This window comes from Eublepharis macularius, chromosome 1 (assembly GCF_028583425.1).
Source record: "Eublepharis macularius isolate TG4126 chromosome 1, MPM_Emac_v1.0, whole genome shotgun sequence".
Lineage (NCBI taxonomy): Eukaryota > Metazoa > Chordata > Lepidosauria > Squamata > Eublepharidae > Eublepharis > Eublepharis macularius.
The window spans coordinates 169,219,416-169,243,662 of NC_072790.1; the positions used below are offsets into that span (position 1 = coordinate 169,219,416).

The following is a 24,247-nucleotide window of genomic DNA, read 5'->3' on the forward strand; positions in this document are numbered from 1 at the left end:
ATCTGGCTCACTATTATCTACTCTGTCTGACAGCAGCTGTCCAGGTGTGCCAGGCAAGCATTTCCTCCAGTCCTGTTGCCTGAAGTTACCTGCAGATGCCAGTAGTTGAGCCAGGAACTTTTTGCATGTAAAGTAGGATCTCGCTTTCTGAGTTAGTTAGTGAATCTGAATGCATATTGCCTCCAAAGAACTGCTGGGACTACTAAGAAAAACCCTGGCTGTTTCCAGACGGCTTACCTGGCTCCGGAACGTTGCGCCATCTTGTGGGGAAAACGCAAAATATCGCGTTTTCTCGCGCGAGTTTTGCGCAATGTCATGCGACGTCGTGCAAAACTCGCGCGAGAAAACACGATATTTCACGTTTTCCCCACAAGATGGCGCAACGTTCCGGAGCCAGGTAAGCCGTCTGGAAACGGCCCCTGTATCTTTACCTGCATTATTCTTAAAATTAAAAGGTGACAACTGCATAGTGGCATTTATGTAATGTGTTCATTGCTTTCCTGCCTTTTTATTTTTTTATGTAGGCTTTCCCTCTTAGATTGCATTATGATCGACTCACGGGGTGGCTGCAGGATCTGGATGGCTTCCTCTGGAACTCTTCCAGTCACCTGGAAGCTGGACCAAGTTCTCTTTGCTATGGAGCAACTGATGCAGAGAGGGAAAGAACCCTTGGCTGGCTATGGAGAGAGCGCTTCCTTCCATTTACAAGGTTGAATACCTAGGATGTGTTTGCTTTTTTGGCCTTCTTTGGGACTGTCTGGGCTATTTCTTTTCTCTGCATGGAGGACTGTAACTTGGCAGAGGATCTCTAAGCCTGGCTTCTGCCTTTTGAGGAGTGGGAGTTGAATATGCTCCTGCTGCTGCTGCTATGAATTTCTGAATGCCTGTGGGTTGGTTACATTCTGTTGGGTTAGACTTAGAATTTTCATATTTAATAAAGAGAGAGATGGACAGAAAACCTGGAGTCCACTGAATGTCACTGATGTGGAAAACATGAGTCCTCTCTCTGTTTAGCAGGCTGAAAAAATTGTTTATGTAATCCGCAGTTGCAGGAGAAGTTACTAACTTGCAAGCATGGCTGGCAAGTTCTAGTGGTGGCAGATAGCATTTTGACTCTATAGATGAATACTTTGCTATTGTTGGCTAAAACATCGTGTCATGCAGCTGCATTCTAACAGCACTCATTGATCATGCACTAGTCACGCATACAGCTCTAAACAATAGCTGCCTAGAGGATTCTGCTGTCTCTTATCTGGTCAAGGTTACTATGCAGTTGTTGGCCAGTTACTGATGGTTAGGGCAATTCTTGTAACAGACTCCAGACAGGACATACTAACAACCCCTTTCATCAAATGCGGTGTCTTTCAACAATGAAATTTTTCTCCCTCATCATATAGAACATAACCCTATTCTACAAGCTCATAGAAACAACATATCACACGGCCATTGGTTTGTTTGGCCAAGTCACTTTCTCAACTAGGTCAAGAGAACTATCTTTAATACTGAATTTCATTCTTTGAGGGGCCCCAAATTGATCAAGTAAATCAAAATTTGAGAGCAAACACCCCCAGCAAAAACAAAAAAATTAACAATTTTAATGAACATATTAGACACTTCAATAATATTTCTCACATAAGAACCATTACATAAGTATATCATACATTCAAATATTGGTAATAAACATAAGGATTGATTTGCTGTGTTGGTCACTGGATACATATATACAAACGCTGTCCATTTTGATCAGGCTTATGACATGCTTTCTGATAAACCACTTGAGAATTTATTGTCTTAAGAAGAGATTATGGGATAAACAGGCATACATTTTTATTGTTTAACCTGATCACATCCATATGATATAAGGTAGCATATTGTTTTCATATATGCAGTTCCCATTTATTGCATCATCTATAATTACTGATCTCTAAAGAAGGCAACGGTGCTGAAAATTCTTTGGGGTTTGTTTGTATTACTGTGCAAGATGTTTCTTAGTTTATTTAAAGTCTATTGGTGTTTGTGGGGTTTTCTTTATTATTGTGCAGAATGTTTGTACATTTGTAATTTACTGATTTTTGTATTATTGAATTATATACTTATTTAGTACTGTTAATGTGAGTAATATTATTGAAGTGACTTTCACATATGCTCAACAAAATTGCATTTTTTATAGATTTTGATTTTGTGTGTGTGTACATATGTGTTTGTTCTCAACAGAGTTACCCGATTTGTTATATGGGGTGGGGTCCTCCTCCTTTCTTTGCAGTTAGGTCCCAAATTGATTTCAGAAGCCAGTAGTTGGTCCTGCAGGCATCTAAAGAGAATGCTGTCTCTGAGTATGTGCAGATGCCTTTCCCTCCCTAGTGAAACAACCAACTTTCAAGCATCTGAGACTAAAGGACAGGAATTCCAGTCCAAAATTAGGCATGAACAGGGGTTCTTAACACATGTAGAATCTTGCCAAAATTTCACTTACTTGGAAGTAGGGTTGCCAGGTCCCCCTATCCCCCTGGCAGAAGATGTGGGACCCAGCTCCTACCTTGTCATTTTTCCTTTCACACATGCGCATAGCGCACGTGTACGCGCTTCCGGCTTGCACAATGACATCACTTCTGGGAAGAGACATCATCATGCGGATCAAGGGCTGCCCTGCAGAAGCCCAATTTGGGTCAAATCTGGCCTAAATCCAGCCAAGTCGGGCCACTGCGGAGCACGGCATTGCCCCTGGGCTATGCAGCAGCCCGATTTGGGCCTGAATCAGCCCAAATACAGGCCAATTCCAGCTGAATTGGGCTCAAATCAGCCTGAATCTGGCTGCTGTGGAGCGGCCTGATTCAGGCTGAATCTGGCCTGAATCCAGCCAAATTGGGCCACTGCTGTGCATGGGAGCATGTCCTGCCGCCTGGGGATGCGCCCTGGGAGGCATGTCTCCCCCCCCCACCGCCAGCCAAGTAAGTGGGGGAGGGGTGGACTATGGGAGTAGGGGATCCTGGCATCCCTATTTGGAAGTCAGACCAACTTCTTTGTGAACAGAGTTTATGTTATAGGCTTATGTTGAATATCAAGAAATAATCTCCTTGGGCATTGACAAGTGCTAATAAGGGCTTTTCAGATGGGAAGGTGTAGATATGTTTTAGTGTTAATAGTAGCTATAAAGCAGCACTAAACTTGTGTAGGGCAAAGTGCAATTTCCAGTGTCCCTATGTAGGTTTGGTAGATTTCCTGAAGGAAGGAAAGAATATTGGCTTTTTTTCCTTTTAAAAAATGTAAGAATATGGGGGAAATCTAGCTAGAATTAGTTTTTTTTAAAGGAGGCACATTTAACAAATCATGAGGGTTATCTGTTTCATTTCTTCAAAAAACTGTGCAAAACCATATGGAGTGGAAGTTCATTAGATTGTCAGTGACATTTGAATTGTATCTTATGATTTGAGAACCGTGGGCTTCAGGTCTCTACTGGTGGCTTCTTGTTCTGGATGATCTTCCATCAGTTTTGGCTTACCTTCTGATGCTTTTGTTTTCTGCCTGTCTCCTGCTAGGACAGCCTTTTACTTGGAGTACAAATTGGCAAAGCTGCTGCTATGTCCTCTGGATGGGAACTACCCAGAGAGCCGCTATGAACTTCGTGGCTACAGTCGCCAGTCGGACAGTGCTGCAGTCTCCAGTATCCCCAGTCATCCATCAACAACTAGGCAACCTACTGGGGTCCCAAGTCATGTGCTGCTAAGACTTCCTAGTCAAACTCGGAGCAGCCCAGCTTGCCTAGGTAAACCTCTTGCAACCACTTTGTGCTTATCAATTTGCCTTCATGATGGGGGCCTGTCAGCATATCTCTTTCCATCTCCACTGTTAGGAAGTGTCCTATACATCTTGGTATGTGATGCTAGGGTATGGTGTAAAGGAGCCTGAGAAATACATATTTTTTCTTTCTCCAACATTCTTGGCCATGATCATGTGATGACTTCAATCACTTGTGCTTTTGTTGTAATATATACTTGCTTGCAGTCTTTCATATCACTTAATGCATCTAACAAAGGCTTGAGCCTATGAAAGTTCATGTTGCAATACATTTATTAATTTTTAGGGGTTATGTGGTGGTGTTTGTATTAAATATTGATAGCATAAGGGTGGCCCTCAATGAATTGAGAAGTAACACAGCTGGTATTTTACTGTATAAGGAGGCCTGTTAGTTCTGTTGCACATGGCATAGTAAATGTAACAGTGGGGGCTGAGAGGTCTGTGCATTCATAAACTCCTAAGAAGAATCATGTTCAATCACACCAGTGGACCTACTAATCCAGCAGCCTGTTTCCAACTGCGATCAGACAGATTCTTGCAGGACTTTCACAAGAAGCCACCAAGGCAATGTATTTCCTGTATTGTTTCTCTCCCCTGAATTCAGGCTGGGACTGTCAACATGCAGTTTCTGTTTAACTATTGTGGCTCATAGTTTTATCCTACAATAATTAGTCTACTATGGTTGTTGTGGGTTTTCCAGGCTGTATTGCCATGGTCTTGGCATTGTAGTTCCTGATGTTTTAATTAGTCTACTAATTAATTAGTCTACTCCTTTTAAAAAGAAACCTTACTAAGTGAGGTTCATAAAATATGTTCATAACATGAAATTGACACAGTAAAATAACCTGTGATGTATGTATAAGACACTGCAGACTTGGACAACCTGAAAAATCAGCAGTGGCTGAACATAGCCTAACTCAAACAGGGCACAGTATCTTATTCCAGGACACCAAAATACTGGACAACACTTCCAACTACTTTGTCAGACTGCACAGGGAAGCCATTGAAATTCACAAGCATAAGCAAAACTTCAACAGGAAAGAAGAAACCTTAAGAATGAACAGAGCATGGTTTCCAGTTCTGAAAAACACCAGGCTAACAAAACATTCTATCCCCGACAATAGCCCTGCAGAGAAGATTAGCACATCAAGTACCAATCCATATGCAAAAGAACCTCCTCAGGATACAGTGAAGCCTCCCGCCATTAGCATTCCACACCCTGGGAAACTCTTACAGGATGACTCAGCTCAACCCCACCCCTCCTGAGTAGATACAAATGACCTACATCTTTTCCACACTGTGACACTGAGAGATCTCTGTCTTTTGGTGCTACACCTCTGAAGATGCCAGCCACAGCTGCTGGCGAAACATCAGGAACTACAATGCCAAGACCACGGCAATACAGCCCAGAAAACCCACAACAACCAACCTGTGATGGCTTGAAAGTGTGGAAAGTGAACTTGTAAAACAACCTGGAAGCTGCTTTTCGAGGGTTGGGAGCACAGCTGGAGTTCTGTCTCATAATGACTCTGCTGTGCTCTTGTTTCCAGTCCATGTTCAAGTGGGGAAATCAGAGCTTGCTATCCAACTGCTCATTGTTAGGAGTCTTTATTTCTGATCCCTCTAACCTTCCATCTATTCTCTTTTTGCAGGCCATTTGACAAGCTTTTCTGGCCAATCTCCCATTCAGATCTCCATGGAATTCCCTGGCATCTTGAGCTTGGGCCAGTTTCCAGTTACAGGGCATTTGAGTAGGCTGCAGTTCCAGAGTCTGCGGTCTGACTCCAGCATAGAAAAGACAAAGGGTGCGAGTCCTGCAGCTAGAGCGAATAAAGTAGAGGCTCTTATACAAGCAGCAATGGTTTGTTTGGGGGGCATGTGCAGAATGGATGGATTCTCTATTTTTCATAAATGGTGAAGCCAGTGACACAATTTAGGCAGAGTGGAAATTGACTATTCCTTCTTAAAGCTTTTTTGAGACATCTGTTTCTTGGCAAAGCATGATGAATGATATATTGTCGGAGGCTTTCATGGCTGGAGAAAGATAGTTGTTGTGGATTTTCCGGGCTGTATTGCTGTGGTCTTGGCATTGTAATCAGGAACTACAGTGCCAAGACCACGGCAATACAGCCCGGAAAATCCACAACAACCATGATGAATGACTTCATCACTGTCCAAGGATGACTTTCTTCTATTTTCTTATGATAGGTCAGAGGATTTACTATTGTAAAGAAGTGTCATTCAACCTGCATAAGGATGTCTAAATAATAATTATCATATTGCTTAGGCTGAAAGTAGATACCCAGGTTTTAGGACGCCCCCCCCCCATTTCCTCATAGTCACATGTAAGGTAACATGATCTGTTTTTAAATTGCTATTATAACTTAAGGATTCTACTTGGAGTAGGTTCATATGTTCATGTTCATATTGTCTTCTCTCCCATTCATGTAATTTATCTGGTAATTAATGTGTATACAAACAGTCTGTTACTTTCCCAAGAACAGTGTTTATATGGGGGAAACAGGCAGATAGTTGTACTGAGTTGACTTGTTAGTGGAAATCCTTATGAATCTCAGTTCCAATGATCCAGTTGGGTTACATGAAATCAAAAGACCTCAGAATTACCTGCTTTGCTAGTGCCTGCTTTGTTAGTACCTTCCTGGCACACAAGGTCAGAGTGTCCCATTGTGATGGGAAAAAATTACCATATGAATCTACTGTGAAAGAGCCCAAAATGGGCAAGTACAGTAAAAGTATGGGAGAAAGCTATGTAGTTAAAGGGAATATGGCCAAAAGTATTCTTAGGGCTCATGCTGTAAGACAAAGTGATATAAAATGAAGATTTTGCTATATCTATAGTATGATTTACATGAAATATTTGGAATTGTTATCAGATATAATAAAAGGTCTTTAGAGGGCAAGTACACTTTCCATCAGTAGGACAATGAATTGTGGCCACCCATTGTAAACAGTGGTGTCTGCATACTTGGGAGAGGAGAAATTTGTCTGCCAGAGTGCCTGATCCCTTATAGGATTCTGGAACAATAGACTGGATTCAGGAGTTGGGTGACTTTCATTCTGCGGTATCACATTACTGTTTTATGGAGGTGGAGATTTCCTTTTTTTTTAATTTTTATTGGATGGGTTCACAAACATACACAGAGATTAATAACATTATCTACCCCATAACATTTTCCCCATCTCCCCCCCCCTTTTCTGGTGACTCCCAGCAGTTTTCCATACCCAACTTAATCTAAAAAGTATATCATATAAATTCTTAAAGTCTATACTATATATTTATGTTATGCAAACTAATCAAATCTCTTTACTCATCTTAACTATCTACACTTACTATATTACTTATCTTAATTAAAAATATAAAAATTATATAAGTATATAATAAATACTACTAAATATACTAACTAAAAAGATACATATATATGTGTAACATTCTATTCCTTAAGTACCTATTACTATAACACTATAACTCCATACTAATCCAATAAAATACAATAAAATAAAATATACCCCTTTTTGACCTTAAGTAAGTTTCTATCTCCCCTTTAATTCTCCAAAGACCACAGTTTCCCCTTCATGTCCCACTTTTTCTCCACATATTTCTTGAATTTTTCCCAACTTAATGTATAATCCAATTCTTCTTGTTCTTTCAATTTCCTTGTTAATTTGTCCATTTCTGCCATATTCAAAACTTTCAAAATCCAATCTTCCATAGATGGTATCTCCTGAGTCTTCCACAACTGTGCATAACACATTCTGGCCACCGTGATCATATAAAACACCATAACTCTGTCCATTTTATCAAAATCTTCTAGGTTCATACATAATAACAGCAATTCTGGGGTTTTATTTATATTCCTTTGTAAAATATCTGACATAACTTTTACTATATCCCCCCAGAACTGCTTAGCCTTATCACAAGTCCACCACATATGACAGAATGAACCTTCATGCTGCTTACATTTCCAACATTTATCAGACGTCTGGCTATTACCATTGGCCAACTTCTTCGGTGTTAAATACCATCTATACAACATTTTATATACGTTTTCACGCACAGTGGTACATGCTGAAATTTTAACTACATTTTTCCACACCTTTTCCCAAGCTTCCATTGAAATTTCCCTATTACAATTTATTGCCCATTTGACCATCTGAACTTTAACAACCTCCTCCTCCGTAAACCATTTCAGTAATATCTTATATATTTTAGAAATTATTTTCTTCCCCCCCTGAAGCAAACAGTTCTCAATCTCAGAGTTTTGTCATCTAAAACCATTTTTCCTTTTGTCTTTCTCATATAAGTCTTTTATCTGCATATATTGAAACCATCCATATTGGAATGGCAATTCATCATTGCCTTTAAGCAAATAATTGTTCTGCTTTATCTCAAGAATCTCTTTATATGTCAGCCAGTCTTCCCCTGCATATTCTGTCCTTGGATTTACTACTTCCGCAGGGATAATCCACATTGGTATAGACTCTTCCATATATTTCTTGTATTTGTTCCATATAGCAAACAAACTTCTTCTTACGTAATGATGTAAAAACATAGAGTCTGCTTTTACTTTGTCATACCATAGATATGCATGCCATCCGAATAGTTTATTGTATCCTTCCAGTGCTAATAACTTCAAATGCTTTAATGACAACCATTCCCTTAACCAGTCCAAACATACCACATCATGATATAATTTGAAATTTGGTAATTGTAGACCTCCTCTTGGAGGTGGAGATTTCCTAAAAGGTCACCTACATACACAAAATGCCTTTTGGGCCACCACATTATCCCCTCTTAGCAAACGTCATTCATAAAGGCAGCAAAAGACGTCCATCTGCAGACAAGGGTGTGGCTTCTACATCCTCATATACATGCAGAAAAATATTACTTTGTAAAGTGAAAAAGACCCCCCCTTGCCCCACCCCAAGGCATGATAAGGGTTGAATATGCTCATTGACCTTGGAATACTGCGAACACTTGAATCAGATAAAGGGGAAGAAAATGGAGGGTAAGGGGAAATTGGCCTACTCAAGGCTCTAAGAGTGTACAGTATCTTGGAGGGGAACTTTGGGGTCAGGATGAGTTCCCAATTGCTTTCCCTTCCCTGATATTCCTTGTGGACCCTAATTTGTTCTATAATACTTCTGAGCATTGCAAGCCAGTGTGCTACAAGCCAATAATGAAAGCTGGCATTGGTGACCACTAACTTTGCTCCCCATCTTTCTCAGCCTGTATTGGCTTCAGTCACATGTACTGTTTTAGACAACTTGCCTTTTAAGTGACCTCTCATATAGAGGCCCAAGTCATGTGTTCTGTTGTGGACAAAGTGTCTTTTCCATAGCTGGCTTGCCATTCATACGTCACATTAAGGACCAATTCATATGCTGCTTTGTGGCAGCAATTATACCTCATGAATGATACATGAATTGGGCCTAAGATGTTCTCTGATAGTCGCTAAGGAACACAAAGCATTTTGCAGTCCGTTGACAGGGTTGCCCCTGGGAATCGGTATTTCATTCTTCAGAAGAGCCCTTTACAGTCTCATTTAGATGCTGTATCTAGAAATATCTTTGTTGTGCTGGACCTCCAGAGTCGAATAGACAACTTCTTTGGAAATAAGATTCTGATAGCACATTGGGCGGCGGGGGTGGGGGGAGGTTTGAGCTCTAGATATCATAGATTCTATCAGTCTTTAGCAACTGTCAAACTCTCTGGCAGAACAAGGGCTCCTCAAGCAAACCTGTAAAATGTACTTTTGTTCAGACTCATTAATAACTTGGGTAGTAGCCACGGGAAAGGGTGCATTGCTTTGGCCACTAGAAGGAAGTTCCTCCAGGGCTCAGACATGTGATCTCAGTTCCAATATATGTCCTTATTACAGAAAGGCTTATGAGTGGCTTTACCAGTGCAGATGAACCAGTGTTCTCTCCAGTTCCCCTGAATAGAGCTGTTCTTGGCTCCTCACCTGATGAAGAGCTCACAAAGCTTCAAAGGGAAGGGTAAGCTTAATACATCCACCTCTACAGCTGTACTTTCCTCTGTCCTGGAATTCTGGAACTGTGTGCAGGTCAGATACTAACTTTCCTAATGTGCACAATGCCATGGAGTACATGCTGTGACTGTGAAAAGCATGCCAGTATCTTTCATTTGTAAAGCACTGTTCTTCTCATATGTCAAGGTTAATATTCCGTACTGCCTCCTCCTATCTGTTTTTCTGTTGCAAACACCAGGGAGAGCAAGATGTAGAGAACTTTCTTAACATGTTTATTGGTATTATCAGGGCTCCCCAACCTTTTGGCACATGGGGGCCACATTAAAATGCCCAGTGCCTAAAGAGGGTCTCATATCAAAATGTAACAAAATTATTAACCTATCCATCTAGATGCACAATAAACATTCAGAGGTCAATGAAGAAATGTTAACTTGAATGCAGTCCATTTGGGAACAATATTTTACTGTTGAATCCTTTTATCTAGCTATATATGCTTACCTAGCCAGTGAGATTTTTGGGACTGTTTTCTGTTATCCAAGGCATTAATGTCCAAGTCAAGGTTTGTAACAGGCACCCCCATGCAAATGTTCATCTGTAAGTTTTGACCTACTTAGATTTCACAATTTTCATCTCGGAAAAAGTTTGTTCACAGATGTATGTGGTGCCAGAGACTGTGAACATGCTTGCAGAAAATCTCTTAAGTTGATAAATATATGAGATAGATCACAACAAAAATCTAACAGACTATTTTCTTTGTAAATGTCTCTGAGATTATCACTAGCTTGCAAATCAATTAGTCCCATCTGAAAAAAGTTACTTACATCTTCTGGTGCTACTTCAAATGGATTCTGAAACATTCTTATCCCCTTTCCATGCTTATGGCAATAAGTGAATCTGTTCTGGAATTCTACCTGCAATAGGTTCAGTGCTTTGATATGTCTTTCAACCAGGGCTTTTTGTCTGGGGAAACAGGTGGGGGAACTCTCACCTGGGGCAACTCCGGGGAGAAGGTGGTGCGCCTCTCAATATATGTGTGCGCACTCCTGGGACTGCATGATGACATCACTTCTGGGAAGTGACGTCATCACGCAGGCCATGGCCACCCTAGGAGCTCTCCTGTGCTCCATGAAGGGGTCTGTTGAACACGGATAGGGCCTAAATCAGCCTGAAACGGGCCGCTTCACCATGAGGGAGTACTCCCTTGCCCAGCAGTGGCTGGATCTGGGCCATTTTGGACCCAAATTTGGCCAAAACGGGCCCACAAGAGCCCAGATCAGCTTGAAACAGGCTGCTGCCACATGGGAGAGCACTCCCCTGCCCAACAGCAGCCTGAACCTGGCCATTTAGCTTCCAATCAGGGCTGTTCTGGGCCCAAAATGGGCCAGAAATAGCCCGGATTGGCCTGGAATGTGCTGCTGTCACATGGGAGAGCACTCCCCCGCCAGGCAGCAGCCTGATCCTGGCTGTTTTGGGCCCAATACTGGCCATTTTGGTCCTGAATTGGGTCCAAAATGACCAAAAGGGCCCCCAAAATACCAGGATTGGGCCTCTGCCATGTGGGGGAGTGTCCCCAGCAGAGACCTGATCCTGGCCCTTTCAGGCTTGATCCTGGCCATTTTGGGCCCAAATTAGGCCCAAAATGGCTGAAAGGGGCCCCAAATGACCAGAATTGGGCTGCTGCCAGGTGGCGAGGGGGGGCATGTGGGCCATTTCAGGCCCAATCCTGGCCATTTGGGGCCTGAATTCAGCCCAAAATGGCTGAAAGGGGCCCAAAATGTCCAGAATCAGGCTGCTGCTGGGTGAGGGAGTGTTCCCCTGCCAGGCAGAGGACTGATCCTGGCTGTGTTGGGCCCAATCCTGGCCATTTGGGGCTGAAATGGGCCCAAAATGGCCAAAATGCGACTGCAACGGCCTGGCTTGAGGCCAAAACAGCTAGGATTGGGCCAGTGCTGGACACAACAGGGTTTCCCCACCTAGCAGTGGCCTGATCCTTGCCATTTTGGCCCCAAGCCAGGCCTTTTTGGGCCCTAAAGGGGCCCAAAATGGCCCAAGTGACCGCAAAACAGCCCAGATCAGGGCCAAACCAGCTTGGAATGGGCCACTGCTAGGTGGGGGAATCCTCTGCCACCCGGCACCTGCCCAATTCTGGCTGTTTCAGCCTCAATCCTGGCCATTTTGGTGTTCTTTTGGCCTTTTTGGGCCCATTGGCCCAAATGGCCAGGATCGGGCCCAAAACACCCAAGACCAGTCCTCTGCCTGGCAGAGGCCCATTTAGGGCCCCAAAAGGCCTGGATTGGGGCTAAAATGGCAAGGATAGGGCCGTTTTAAAAATACCCATGTGACACCAGTCACGTGGGTATTTTAAAGAGGTTCTGGAATGGCATTCTGGGGCTTTCCGGCTCAAAAAAAGCCCTGCTTTCAACACTGAATTGTAAATTCCCGTCCTTCTCAAATTTTAGTTCATGGCAGCATGAGGAGTTTAAAAAGTTACTTTCACTAATTTGCTTCACAAAAATATTTAGTTTTGCTTCAAAAGCTTTCAGTTCAAAATACATGTTACACACAAGCTTTCCTTTTCCCTGTAACCTTAGATTGTGTATCTTCAGATTGTGTGTGATATCAGTTAAGAAAGCCAAATCAAAAATCCAGAGTCAGAAAGTGCTTCTTGACCTTTTCCTTTCTTCTTGAGAAAGACATCATGATGAAGGCTGAAAAAACCTTTGAGGACTTTGCCTCTACTAAACCTGACCTGCATGGTACAATACATCATATTCTGAATTTAACTCTTAAAATTTTGAAACTGATGATGAGTAAGGTCATGGTGCCTGATGTAATTAATGCTGGATACAACAATATGCATCACACTTTCCCACTGAAGAATCTTACTATACAAGGCTTGCTGATAAGTGATGCAGTGAAATTGCATGGGAAGTGTACAGTTTAATTTCAATATCTCTTTATGGATTCTTGCAACTACACTAGTTTTACTTCCCACATTTCTTGCACTATCAGTTGTGATGCTTTTCAATTTATCCTAGCTCAGACCAAGTACTGATTCACACACCTTCAAGAATATGTTTTCTGCAGTTGTAGTGCCTAACTCTGCAGTACACACAACTCTTCTGTAATTCTGAAGTTGGAATGTGTCCCTCTGATGAATATTAGTAGTTGAGCAGTTTCTGTAATGTCATTGCTCTCATCTAATGCCAAAGAAAAAGATATCAGAACTTTTTGCCTTGACAATCAGTGATATATGCAGCTCTTTTCTTAGTTCAACATGCCTTGTGATTGTAGATGCAGATAAACTGACCCAGCTAACACAAGATACCTTATCAGGGCACATTTCCTCCATTACTTTAACCATGCACTTTTAACAAATTCACCATCAGTGAATGGCCTACCGCTCTCAATAATACATTTAGCAACATGATAGTTGGCCCTCAGAGTAGACTGGTTCTCCTCAACATGCTTTTAAAAATTATTTTGCTACAAAACATTGATTTTTTTAAAGAGAAGTTTCATTCATACCTCTCCTTGATATATTGAGTAGCTCTTGTGATAGGATTCAAAGTGCCTTTTAACATTGTATGCCTTTAAAATTTAGACATTTTCAAGACATATTAGGCAAACTGCTTTATCCTTGTTTAAAACAAAGTACACAGTAGTCCATTTGTCATTAAAGACATGGTGCTCATCTGTAATTTTTCATTTCTTTGAAGCAGCACTTTCTTTTGCAGACATCTTACAGAATTTTTAGCAGAGCAGCAGTTGCAGATTTTCAATATTATCCTTGAATAAATAAAAATATGAGAAGTACAGTTTTAGGAGGTCTAACTCTACCCTTTCCCAAGAAATCCACCCCACTGTAGCTACTATTAGCTGAGGATTTTCATTTCAACCATGGCAAAGAATAGAAGAGACCCCTGCCTCTATAGTTCTCAGGAGCATTGGGCCATATGCACAGGCTAGGAAGAATGTTTAGAAAATGGATTATGAATCTGACTTATCAGATGGCAGAGTTACGATCCTGAATACCTTGAATACTATGAGATTTCTTTCTTAATAAACACACTGCCTTGAGGTTTAAATCTACACATGCTAACTCTTTGGGAACCCTCCAAAAAAGGGCAGGTAGAGTGAAAGAGTGAATGAAAGGGCAGCCTCCCACCTGGAGCAGAGGACATGCCATTAAGTTGGCTTCAAATTATATGCAGGGTGCACATACACATCACTGCCTGCCAGCCAAGTCTCAATCATGAGAAGCAAAATGGTAGGTGGTGGGGGTGGGAGGAGGTGAACTTGGCTGGAGGAAGATGTGGGAAGGGGAATCCCATAAGCTTCCCTGCTAAGAGAGTACTCCTTCCCTCTCAACTCAAGGGGCCACCCACTGGCTCCTGCAATCACAGATTCATGAGAAGACTCCTAGCTGAAGTGGGTGGGGGAGGAGAACCATCTATACCAAGGTCCCTTCTCCAGACGCTAACGTAATAAAGAGGCAGACTACGAATATTCAATCAATAACATGTATTTACTAGTAGTGTGGCGTAAGCCTGAACTTGCACATACACACAAGACAGCATACAAGGACTAGGAAACATAGAGTAGGAAATATGGAGACAGTCGCATGAGCAGGTACCCACGATGATAAGGGATATACTTACAATCCTGAAGCAGAGTAGAGACACAGCAGCGAGGTGGTCCAATGCCAGCACTGGATCCACAGAGAGACAGCAAGGGGTCTGGACAGGGAAGGCGTATGCACCATGTGGCCGGAGCGGCCATCTTAAATACCCCAAAACGTACCCTGGTGCTGGTGCTGTACCTTGTGGTTCTCACGGGTTGGAACAATGGTCTTAATGGTTCTCTGAATGTCTTAGATGGGCCACTTTAGTAATCTGATTGTGTTATAGTGACACCTTAGGAAGAGGGGACAAAGGAGGGAGGGGGAAATCCGGGCGTGTTGAATGGATGTTCCAGCGGATGGGGCTTGTCCTGATGTCATCAGCTCTGGAATGCAGAGGCTTCTTTGAGATGCATTCTCTAAGTGCTTGGGATGGTCGGCACTTAGCTTCTTCTCCGGGGCGGCTCTTAAGATATGCAGAGCGGGACGAGGTTCTCTTGCTGCGGATGTGGTGTGCCCGCTTCTCCGAAATAGCTTCCCAAAGCAGGCTTCTTCTCTAGGTCTTCTGGCTGCCTAAGAACATGGCTGCCGGCTGGGCATGGCTGGGGCTGGCTAGCAGGCTGCCCGGTAGCGAGGGCAAGCTGGGTGACCAGCCCACGGGAGTCTCCAGGCGGGAACTGGCCAGGGGGTGCCTGGTCAGGCTTGCTGGAGGTTTTCCCCAGCTGGCACCTGACTGCTAACAGCGCGGCTGGGGCCCAGGTGAGGCAGGCTTCCATGGAGGCAGGGAAACAGCACGTGAAACACAGTCCATAGCAGGGAACAGGCACAGCCCGTGGTGGATGGCAAGGCAGGCACGGAGCACACGTGTAATAAAGTCCAAACACACACAGGGAGGTCCAGATATAGGCTTGGGCAAGGCTGCCCAGAAAGAGAGTCCTTAGTGTAGTTGTCCAGACATGGATTCAGGAAACTGACACAGTCTATTGCAACAGCAGGATAACTAGCAAGCAGGCAGGAAACTGACACGTGTATTAAAGTGCACACGTGCAGGGCAGTTTTTGGTGTGGCAGTAAATCAGCAACGCGGGAAACTCCAACAGAGTTCATGGCAGGCCTTGGAGCAGGAGAGGGGGCCTACTTGGCAACAAGGGCCACACAGAAAAAGCTCGGGAGCTACATGCAGACAGCAGACTGCAGGTTGGGGACCCCAGGTATTATAGTTTGGATGCAGGAGTTGAAGGGCAAGTGGCTGTGCCTGACTAGTTGTCAACCTATCACCCTCTCTTCTGTTCATGAGCACCCTTACAGGACAGAAAAGATTCATCAGCATACAAGTCTCCATCCAGAGTATCCATATACAGGCTTTTCCCACTTCCCTTGAGGAACTTTCCTCACTTATCTGGATCTGTGTATTCCAACTATGCACACATCAGCTGCTTACCCCAACTATGCTCTTTGCAGCTGGGAGAGACATGATACTGAGGGGAGACTTACACTATTCCCTTTTATCACAGAAAATTGTGGCAGGGATTGCTACTTATAAAAACAAAGGGCAGTGTTTGGACTGCAAATGGAGCTTGCGTTTGATCAGGGAATGGGATTGCCTGATCTAGGTTGCTAGAAAAACAGGGATCTGATGACTACATTGTGTGATAGCCAAACTTCAGCCTTCTGATTCCACCCAGAATTTCTTCATGATCTTGCATAAATTGGTGGTTTAGGGTCGGCTGGTGAGAATTTGGGAAGGGCTTTTTCAGCTGCTGTCCCACAGTTTTGGAACTTGGTCCCACATGAGTTGAGGATGGCAGCTTCCCTTCAAGGCGGCTTTGAAGACCTGTCTTTTCCAGACAGCCTGGGAACTATGTCAGTGAGAAACAGTGTGGCTAGAAGAGTGACACTGTTTACTATTATTGTTGTTGATGATTTTATAATAGTTTTAATTGTTTTTATTGATTTTTAATGGCTTATAATTGAATTTTTATCATATCTTACTGGCCTTTCCCAGATTTTTTTAATGTGTTGTAAACCACCTTGTGGGCTTCTTGTTTAAAGGCAACCTTTAAATAACTACACGTATTTAAGAATGTTTTTCCCAGGATCAATAACATCAATCCAGGGTTGTGAAATCTTTTCTAGAGGTTTATTTTGTAAAGTCCTCATGTTATATACATTTTGTTTGTAAAACCGGATGTCGTCTTCATGTTGTATACAGCACAGCTCACTTTTCCCAGTGAATACAAATCCTCCTTTTCCATGCTGGGATGTTCTCATGCTGCTTGTAGTGCTTGTAGTCTCAAACAGACACATCAATAGGTACGTGTATACCCCCCTCCTGTATTGTCTAATTTTAGCAAGCTGAGCAGTTCGATATGTTCCATCTCTTCCTTCAGGAGTTGTGAGAAGATATTCTCAGAACCCAGGAAGGTTTTGCAGTTTGATCTGAATGAAGCAAATATCACTGAGGAAGGACAGATGGATCCTTGCCTGTCGGATTGTTTTGGAAGTGCTGTGCTGCAGCAGCTGAAAGAAGACCTTCTAGGAACTGTGAGTAATGTTGCATCTCACCAGAAACTTTGTTTGGAAATGTTCACTTTGTGGAAATTCTGATCTTCTGTTCTAGCGCCGCATTCCTGTCTTTAAGATCCTGTTGAGTAGTGACTATCAAAATCACCATGTGATTGGGAAGAAGGAAATGGTTGTCTCAGACTGCCCCAAGAAGAGCTAGTAGAGGATCATTCAGAGTGTATTTACACGAGACATCTGACACGTGAGGAACACCTTTTGGGAGATGCAATGTTATCTGGGCAGTTTAAAAAGACAGCTAGTGGCAGGGCAAAGGCTTTGCTATACACTGGAGCTGGATGGAGAGGTTGTGAAATGCCTGAAGGGAAATTTCAGCTCATTATAATATCTCCCGGTCCAAGCCTGATTCTGGTAGGCAGCTCCAGCCCATTTCCATTCCTTGCTGCCCCACACAGTTTCAGAGTGGAGAGGTGAAAGTGACAGATCCTCCGGGGAGGTGAAGATGAAATTAACAAACCCTCTGAAGAGCGATCACTACCGGCTTTGTCTTTTTAAACTACACTTCTCGGCTAATGTTGAGGCTTCTTACACTTGATGAATACGCACAGAGGCATCTCATGTAGAGAGACTCTCACTGTCCATTCTTGCAAGGTTGGGTATTTCTTTCTAGGAGGGTGGAGCTAATTCTTGGGGAGAGCTAGAAGGAGCCAGAGTAACCAGGAAGTTAACAAGGGATATGTAAAAACAGGATGATCCAGTTTAGGGGGAACAATAGCAAAATTATTTGTCTGTGTACACACCTACTGAGTGAGTCATAGCCTCACCCGCTGATCAGAAAACTAAAAGCAGTCAGTGAGGCACCAGGGTAATAGTTGGATCCAAACATCATTAACAAATGTTGGAAATGATGGCAGTTAGATTAATTATATCTGTAAAGGAGGGCATGACACAGTACCTTTGGACCCTCTACTCATAGGTAGTACTGCCATCATCTTCATTTGTGACACTGATAGACTGCCCCAGAACAGTGCCAAATCACCACTGGCAAGGCCCTTTCTCCCTCCAGCAAAGCAGGGACTTTTTCTGTATGTACAGTAGTGTGATATGAGCTGGCAATGAAGTGGGAAGCCTCAGAAGTCTCAAGACTAAGATTCAATTTTTAAAGGTTTTTTAAGGTTTAATCTTAGCACAAGCAGAGGAGAATTGGGATTTGGGAAAGGGAAATGGAGAACTTATAAAAACAAAATAAAAGTACAATTTCTAGCTCATTCAAATGTACACGGATCCTTTGGTCATTAAACCTTCCCTGTGAGGCTGGCCAAGCATTACAAGATTTGGAACTGAAAGGTGACAAATGCCCTGTTCTTACTAGTCTTTAATCAGTCAGAACTGGGGCCATGGGGAGATATGCAAATGTTCCCTTCAAGTACAGAGCAGACCCTGAACATTATCTTCAGCTAAAATCCTAGGGAACAAACTTGCTGACCTAGGCCATTTCCACACACATTGAATAATGCACTTTCAATGCACTTTAGCAATCCTTTGGAAGTGGATTTTTTGTTCCACACATGGAAAAGCAGTTACAAACGTTCACTAAAGCGTACTGAAAGTGGATTATCCAACGTGTGTGGAAACAGCCCTAGTGTGAGCTAAAATGGCTTCCTTGCTAGTTGGGTTATTATCACTGCATGCCCTTTAGGAAGTTAGCTAGGTCCACTGAGGCTTGAGAATAGGCCAACATGGAAGCTGAAAGGACCTACTTCTGATACAGGGTATCCCTTGCTGCAATGTCTGCTGTTATTCCAGTGCTTCTGATATGGATGCTTCCCACATTGATGCTGGAAGAGCTTTTAAAAACAGTATTTGTAAGCAATTCCTTTCTTCTTTTATGTGAGGACAAGGGGGTGGGTGTGCAGATATGTAGCTGAGAGTAACCAATATTTCCTGTCCTCTCCAAGTACCAGTACAGCTGTATGGTGCTGCTGTTCTCTCCCTCCCTCCTTTCTGTATTTCAGAAGGCTGGTATGAATAGTTTCAGGGAGTTCCTCCATGGCACGCTAGGGATCTACCTCCTAGACTTCTGGATTGATTGTGAGGACTTCATGGAGCACACCAGGCACTTGGAGGCCAGAGCTACACCACAAGAGACCTGGCTATTCTGTTTCAGCGCTCTTCGGTAATCATGAATTTATTGAACTAAGTATGGGAGGGAAAGTGACTTATTTTACATATCACATTTCCCAGGTAGTGAGAAACGACGGAGGGCCTATCCAATCACTGCATCACAGACTTAATTGCATTGTGCCCATACTGTGTGTATACTGTGCTTTTAAAAAACAAAACAACATTCTGAACCAGGAAAAGCAGCATAAAATATGCAAATTAAACTTGTTTGTTTGTTTGCATGATTTCTTCTACTGCTTCTAATCTTGAGGAAGGGCACAGAGCTATTCAGAACATTAGAAGCCAGCTCTTGGACTGTCAAAAATGGTTCTGTCCCCTCTCCTTGTGCTTCATCAAAGCATGCCTACCCATTTTCACATCCATCTTTACTTTCTTAAGAGGAACAAATTGTTTTTTTAAATAAATTCTGATTTTCACTGGATGCTGTATTTTCTGCCCAGTTTCTGCTGAACTCATGAATTTCTGCCTTGTGCTTTGAGTCTTTTGTTCTGGGAAGGCATTTTGCTTTTGCACAGTTCTTTAGAGTGGAGGTGATGGTGGAACGTCTTCTCTCAGCATGTCTAAACCTCCTCAAGCATCTAACCTGATGAGGCTTTGCTGGTCACCCACTAGAATTGCCAACCCTTCAAGCGGGGCCTTGAGATCTGGAATCACAAGTGATCTCTAGATGACAGAGATCAGTTCCCCTGGAGAAAATGGCTGCTTTCAAAAGTGGAGTCTATTGCATTATGGCTCGCTGAGCTTGCTTCCCTCCCTAAATCCCTTTCTCCCCTGGTTCTACCCCTAAAATCTCTTGGAATCTCCCAGCCTGGAGTTGGCAACCCTATCACTAACTTCCCTACAAGATCTGCAGAAGGGGCCTATAAGGTGCCTTTAAGTGCAGTGCTGCACGGTCCAAAGTACCATGCCAGTGTACAGTCTAGTTGTACAATTTGTCCCTCCTTTTTTTTCTTGGAAAACTTCTAAATGTTAGGTGTAGCACCACACTGAGAGTCTTTAGAAAGTCTGCCCTGGTGCCATGAAGTGTTAGGAAGACACTGGATCTGGTGTTTATACCCCTCATGCATCCAGGGCCCAAACTTTGCTGATTTAACAACAATAACAGGTTCTATGTATTGTCGAAGGCTTTCACGGCCGGAGAACGATGGTACAATAACAGGTTCTTGTCAAATTTAGCCCTCCTGGGCACCAAAATTTTGGCTGAAGTTTTTGATAACCAGTATGGACATGTAAGGGAGGTAGCTACAACAGGAGAGACTAAGCATGCTCAGTTCATCCTGTTCTGGAGCTGTTTTATAGAGCTGCAGACTTCTCAAGATACAGTTGTACTCTTCCCTAGTCACAAATTTTTGCCTGGTTTGGAGGTAAAATAAAATAACATTCCCCCCCTCATTTCTTCCCCCTAATTTAGACTTCCCATATCTTCTATAGGGTGGTTAAATCTGATACCAGTTGTGGGCAGAGTGATCATGTTCAGTAGTCTTTAGCTGCAAAATTTGACTAGTTTGATAACAACGACAATATTCGATTTGTATACCACCCTTCAGGACAACTTAACACCCACTCAGAGCAGTTTACAAAGTATGTTGCTATTATCCCTGCAACAGCCTCGATCTTTAGCTGTTCCAGTTCTTCCAGGAGCTGACAATTCTGTTCTTTCAATGGCAGGAGCATTCAGGCCAAGTACAAGCTGACAGTGCCTCCTGCTTTTCAAGTGAGTAATGCTGTTTGGGTGCAGCAGGTGTTTCTTCCTTTACCCAGGTCACAGCTTTAGCGCACTAAAATTTGGTCTCTCTGGGGAAAATGGCAATTCTGCAGATGCCCAGCTCAGAAACCAGAGCCTTGGGGACTGATCTCTCCCTCCTACCACTTTTGTTTCTGCTTAATTAACTGAAGGTAGAATTCAGCAGTGGGTTGCTTCCAGCATTGCATTAACCAGTGGGTTATTTTTGCTCCCTCTATCTTACTTTTGGCAAGCTTATGATTTTGCCTACTTTGCAAGTGAAACTAGCCCATATTATAGGAAGAGAAATATTTGTTTTCTGCTCTGCCTTATCTTGCAATAGAGAGTTCTGGATCTGGTGACCACTGATTGCTGGAAGCATGAAATTGTCCTAGGGGTTCCAATCTCCAGGTGGTGGCTGGAGATCTCTTGGAATTACAACTTATCTCCAGGCCACAGAGATCAGTTCCTCTAGAGAAAATAGCTGCTTTGGAGAGTGGTTTCTGTGGCATTACACCCTGCTGAGGTCCTCCCTCATCAAACCGTGTCCTCTCCAATATCCACCTCCAAAATCTCCATGAATTTCACGACCTGGAGCTGGCAACCCTAAATTGTCCAAGAACTGCAATAAAATCTACAATATATGATTTGAAGAAAGAAAAAGAACGTCTGACCCTCTTGTCTTGAAAAATTCATGGGGAGATGTAATTTAGGATTAATTTTTTTGACGTTCAAATCAGGGAGCAACTGTGGAAAATAAAATTGTTAGACTCCTCATTGCCAAATAAATATTGAAATAAAAATGATTTTATACCAATTTTATCTTGATGGCCTCAAGAAGAAACATGAACATCTGGTTTTAACTTTTGTTTTTCTATTTGGAGGCAAAACAGGCTAGTGCTCTCTCCCCTGCAAGTACAAGGATCAGACACTGGAGTGGGTCACAGGTGATTTAAGCCTCACTATGTGTGTAAATGCTCTCTGAGGTCCCATTTATATGTATCTCCCCACAGGCATGGTTCCTGCTGCTTTCTGTTTGAAGGCTTCCACGGTTCCTCCGTGTTCAGTGTGCCCATGAGCAACACTGGACACTGCCCCTGCAGAGGCATGTTCTTTGCTGAAGAAGAACTGCGTAGGTGGAAGACTACCTGGATCTGCTCAGTGTGAAAATAACCGCAGATGTGATGGCGATTGGTTCTTGAAAGCTGGTCAAAGTTTCTGTTCCTGTAATGTTACAACCCTGGTGCCCCTTTGCTTGTAGGAGCCATTTGGTGAAGCTGCAGGCACTCAGGAGACAGCTTTTGCTGCCATGAAAAGGAAACAGTATGACGCTTTGAGACGCCTGCGCTCCTACTGGGTCCCTCGGTTTCTCATCCACCACCAGAGGACAACACAGCTCAGGTTTGTGCTTCGATGGATCGTGAGGCTGGACATGCTGCAAAATACTAACTTCTTCTAAAGATACGTTCAAGCAGTTGCAGAGACTCTTAAATGGAAGATGAGTAGAGCTCTTGAACCTTGAGCAGGTAACCAGAAGCTGGAATTATGACCTGCTTTCTCTGGTTCTGGCGAGAGGTGAATTCTGCTGTAGTGCCATTCAGAAGTACAAAGGTAGGGACATGTCCATTGTAAAGTGGAAGCTGTGTTAGTCTATTGTGGTAGGATAAAGCAGAAGTCCAGTGGCACTTTAAAAGACAAACATTTATTTCATGAAAGTTCATATTGAAATAAATGTTGTTAGTCTTTAAGGTGCCACTGGATTTTTTAATTTTAAGAATTACTGTGTAGGTAAAAACCTAAGTTACTCTGTTTCCACAGAGTGACCTACTGACATGTACTGATTTACCCTGAACTCTGTAGCATTTCCACTACACCACTGTGAACTTTTCTTTTTTATATCCTTTTGCAGATGGGGAAAAGTTGTCCTACTATGTAGGGTGAGCTCCTACACACTGGTGAACCCCTCTCTAGTGATCCTCCCACAAGGAGCATTTAAAATTAATGATCATAATTTGCAAGCTAGCTCTTTGGATGCCTGCGTACTTTATTATGTTCAAGCTGAATGAGAGCTTGGGAAAGGCTTCCTTTCTCTCTCCTCTGTTTTCCTCTCTCTTTTGCCTCTTTTGTAGGCTTGGAGATGGTTCAGACTTCCAGATCAAGGAGGAGATACTGTCCTGTCCTGGCTTTCCAGCTTCTCTTAATGTGCCATCATCACTTTCTGTTGTGGGTAGCCAAAGGGACACAATGAACTATGTTAAAAGGAATAAAGACTGGAGATGTAATAATGTGAGTCCTGACTCTTAACAGTGTTGAACATTTAATTACTTTGTCCCAATGTTTACATCTACTTGATGAATTTTGGTAGTGAATGTAATGTTACATGACATGGATTTGAATTTTAAGGCCACTTCAGATGTTATTAAGAGTTTTACGTACTCACCTGATGTTCACTATGTTTGAAGTCGCTTCATAAATCTGTCCCTGTGTGTGTGCATCTATTGCACGTACTGCTGCATGGTATCACGTGTCTCATCTCCCATTCGTGCATGCATTGGCTTCTAGAGGCTTCAAAAAGATCAGTATGCAATTATTATCCCTAGCATGTAAAGAGATTCTTAGATCTGTCAGCAGAACTTGACCAGATTTAATTTTTTTTTAAATGGCTGGTTGTTTAAAAACAAGACCAAGTGATTACTTATTTACGTTTTAATCAAATGAAAGCATCAATGATTTTGGGATGAGGGGACTGAGTATCTTTTCAGAGTGGGAAATGCATGTGTGTATTAGTTAAACAATTAGAAGAGGTCTGCAGAAGAAAAACTGGTTCTGGCTGCTGAGCAGTGATTCATCAACTGTATGGTATCCCCAATGGAATGTATACTTCATATGCTCAATGTATAATAATGAAATATTTATTTATGCCGCACACACACACAATTTCATTTTACTAGTCATGTTAGATAGTGCAGAATGTAAAGTTTTGTGTTGAGAAACAAGAGTAAAAAAATATTTTGCCAGTTTGGTAGGGAGAAGGAGGGGGAAACCATTGAACATGGACTCCTATGAATTTTTTCCTGACAGTTAGAGTGGTCCCTCAGTGGAACAGGCTTCCTCAAGAGGTGGAGGGCTCTCTGGAATGATTATTTAGCTATTAACTTCCTGTGATATCTGTCTACCATGAGTCCAGTTATCTAGGGACAAAGGCAGAAGCAGATTTGGATCAAATAAGCAGCATGATGTCCCACCGGATCCTTTTGAAATACTGATGACCACCCGGTTTCTCCAGGTATTGATGTGTGATCTGGGGGATGGTGACAGCTTTCTTCACTATTTGACTCGGTGAGTTGTGTGTTCTTGAGCTTCCTAAGAGTTGAGTTTTGTTTCTGTCTAT

General features: G+C 42.7%; 1 protein-coding gene across 1 annotated transcript in view; it reads left to right on the top strand.

Moving 5' to 3' along the window:
* The window catches only part of LOC129328693 (uncharacterized), a 64,428-nt gene that overhangs the window by 7,958 nt on the left and 32,223 nt on the right, over positions 1-24,247 (top strand). The window contains exons 3-12 of the mRNA XM_054977924.1: positions 525-709; positions 3,537-3,763; positions 5,448-5,600; positions 9,696-9,813; positions 16,817-16,970; positions 18,965-19,125; positions 20,802-20,847; positions 22,118-22,257; positions 22,986-23,142; positions 24,044-24,195. Of these exons, the coding sequence (XP_054833899.1) occupies positions 525-709; positions 3,537-3,763; positions 5,448-5,600; positions 9,696-9,813; positions 16,817-16,970; positions 18,965-19,125; positions 20,802-20,847; positions 22,118-22,257; positions 22,986-23,142; positions 24,044-24,195 (1,493 nt within the window). The remainder of the gene's footprint in view (positions 1-524; positions 710-3,536; positions 3,764-5,447; positions 5,601-9,695; positions 9,814-16,816; positions 16,971-18,964; positions 19,126-20,801; positions 20,848-22,117; positions 22,258-22,985; positions 23,143-24,043; positions 24,196-24,247) is intronic.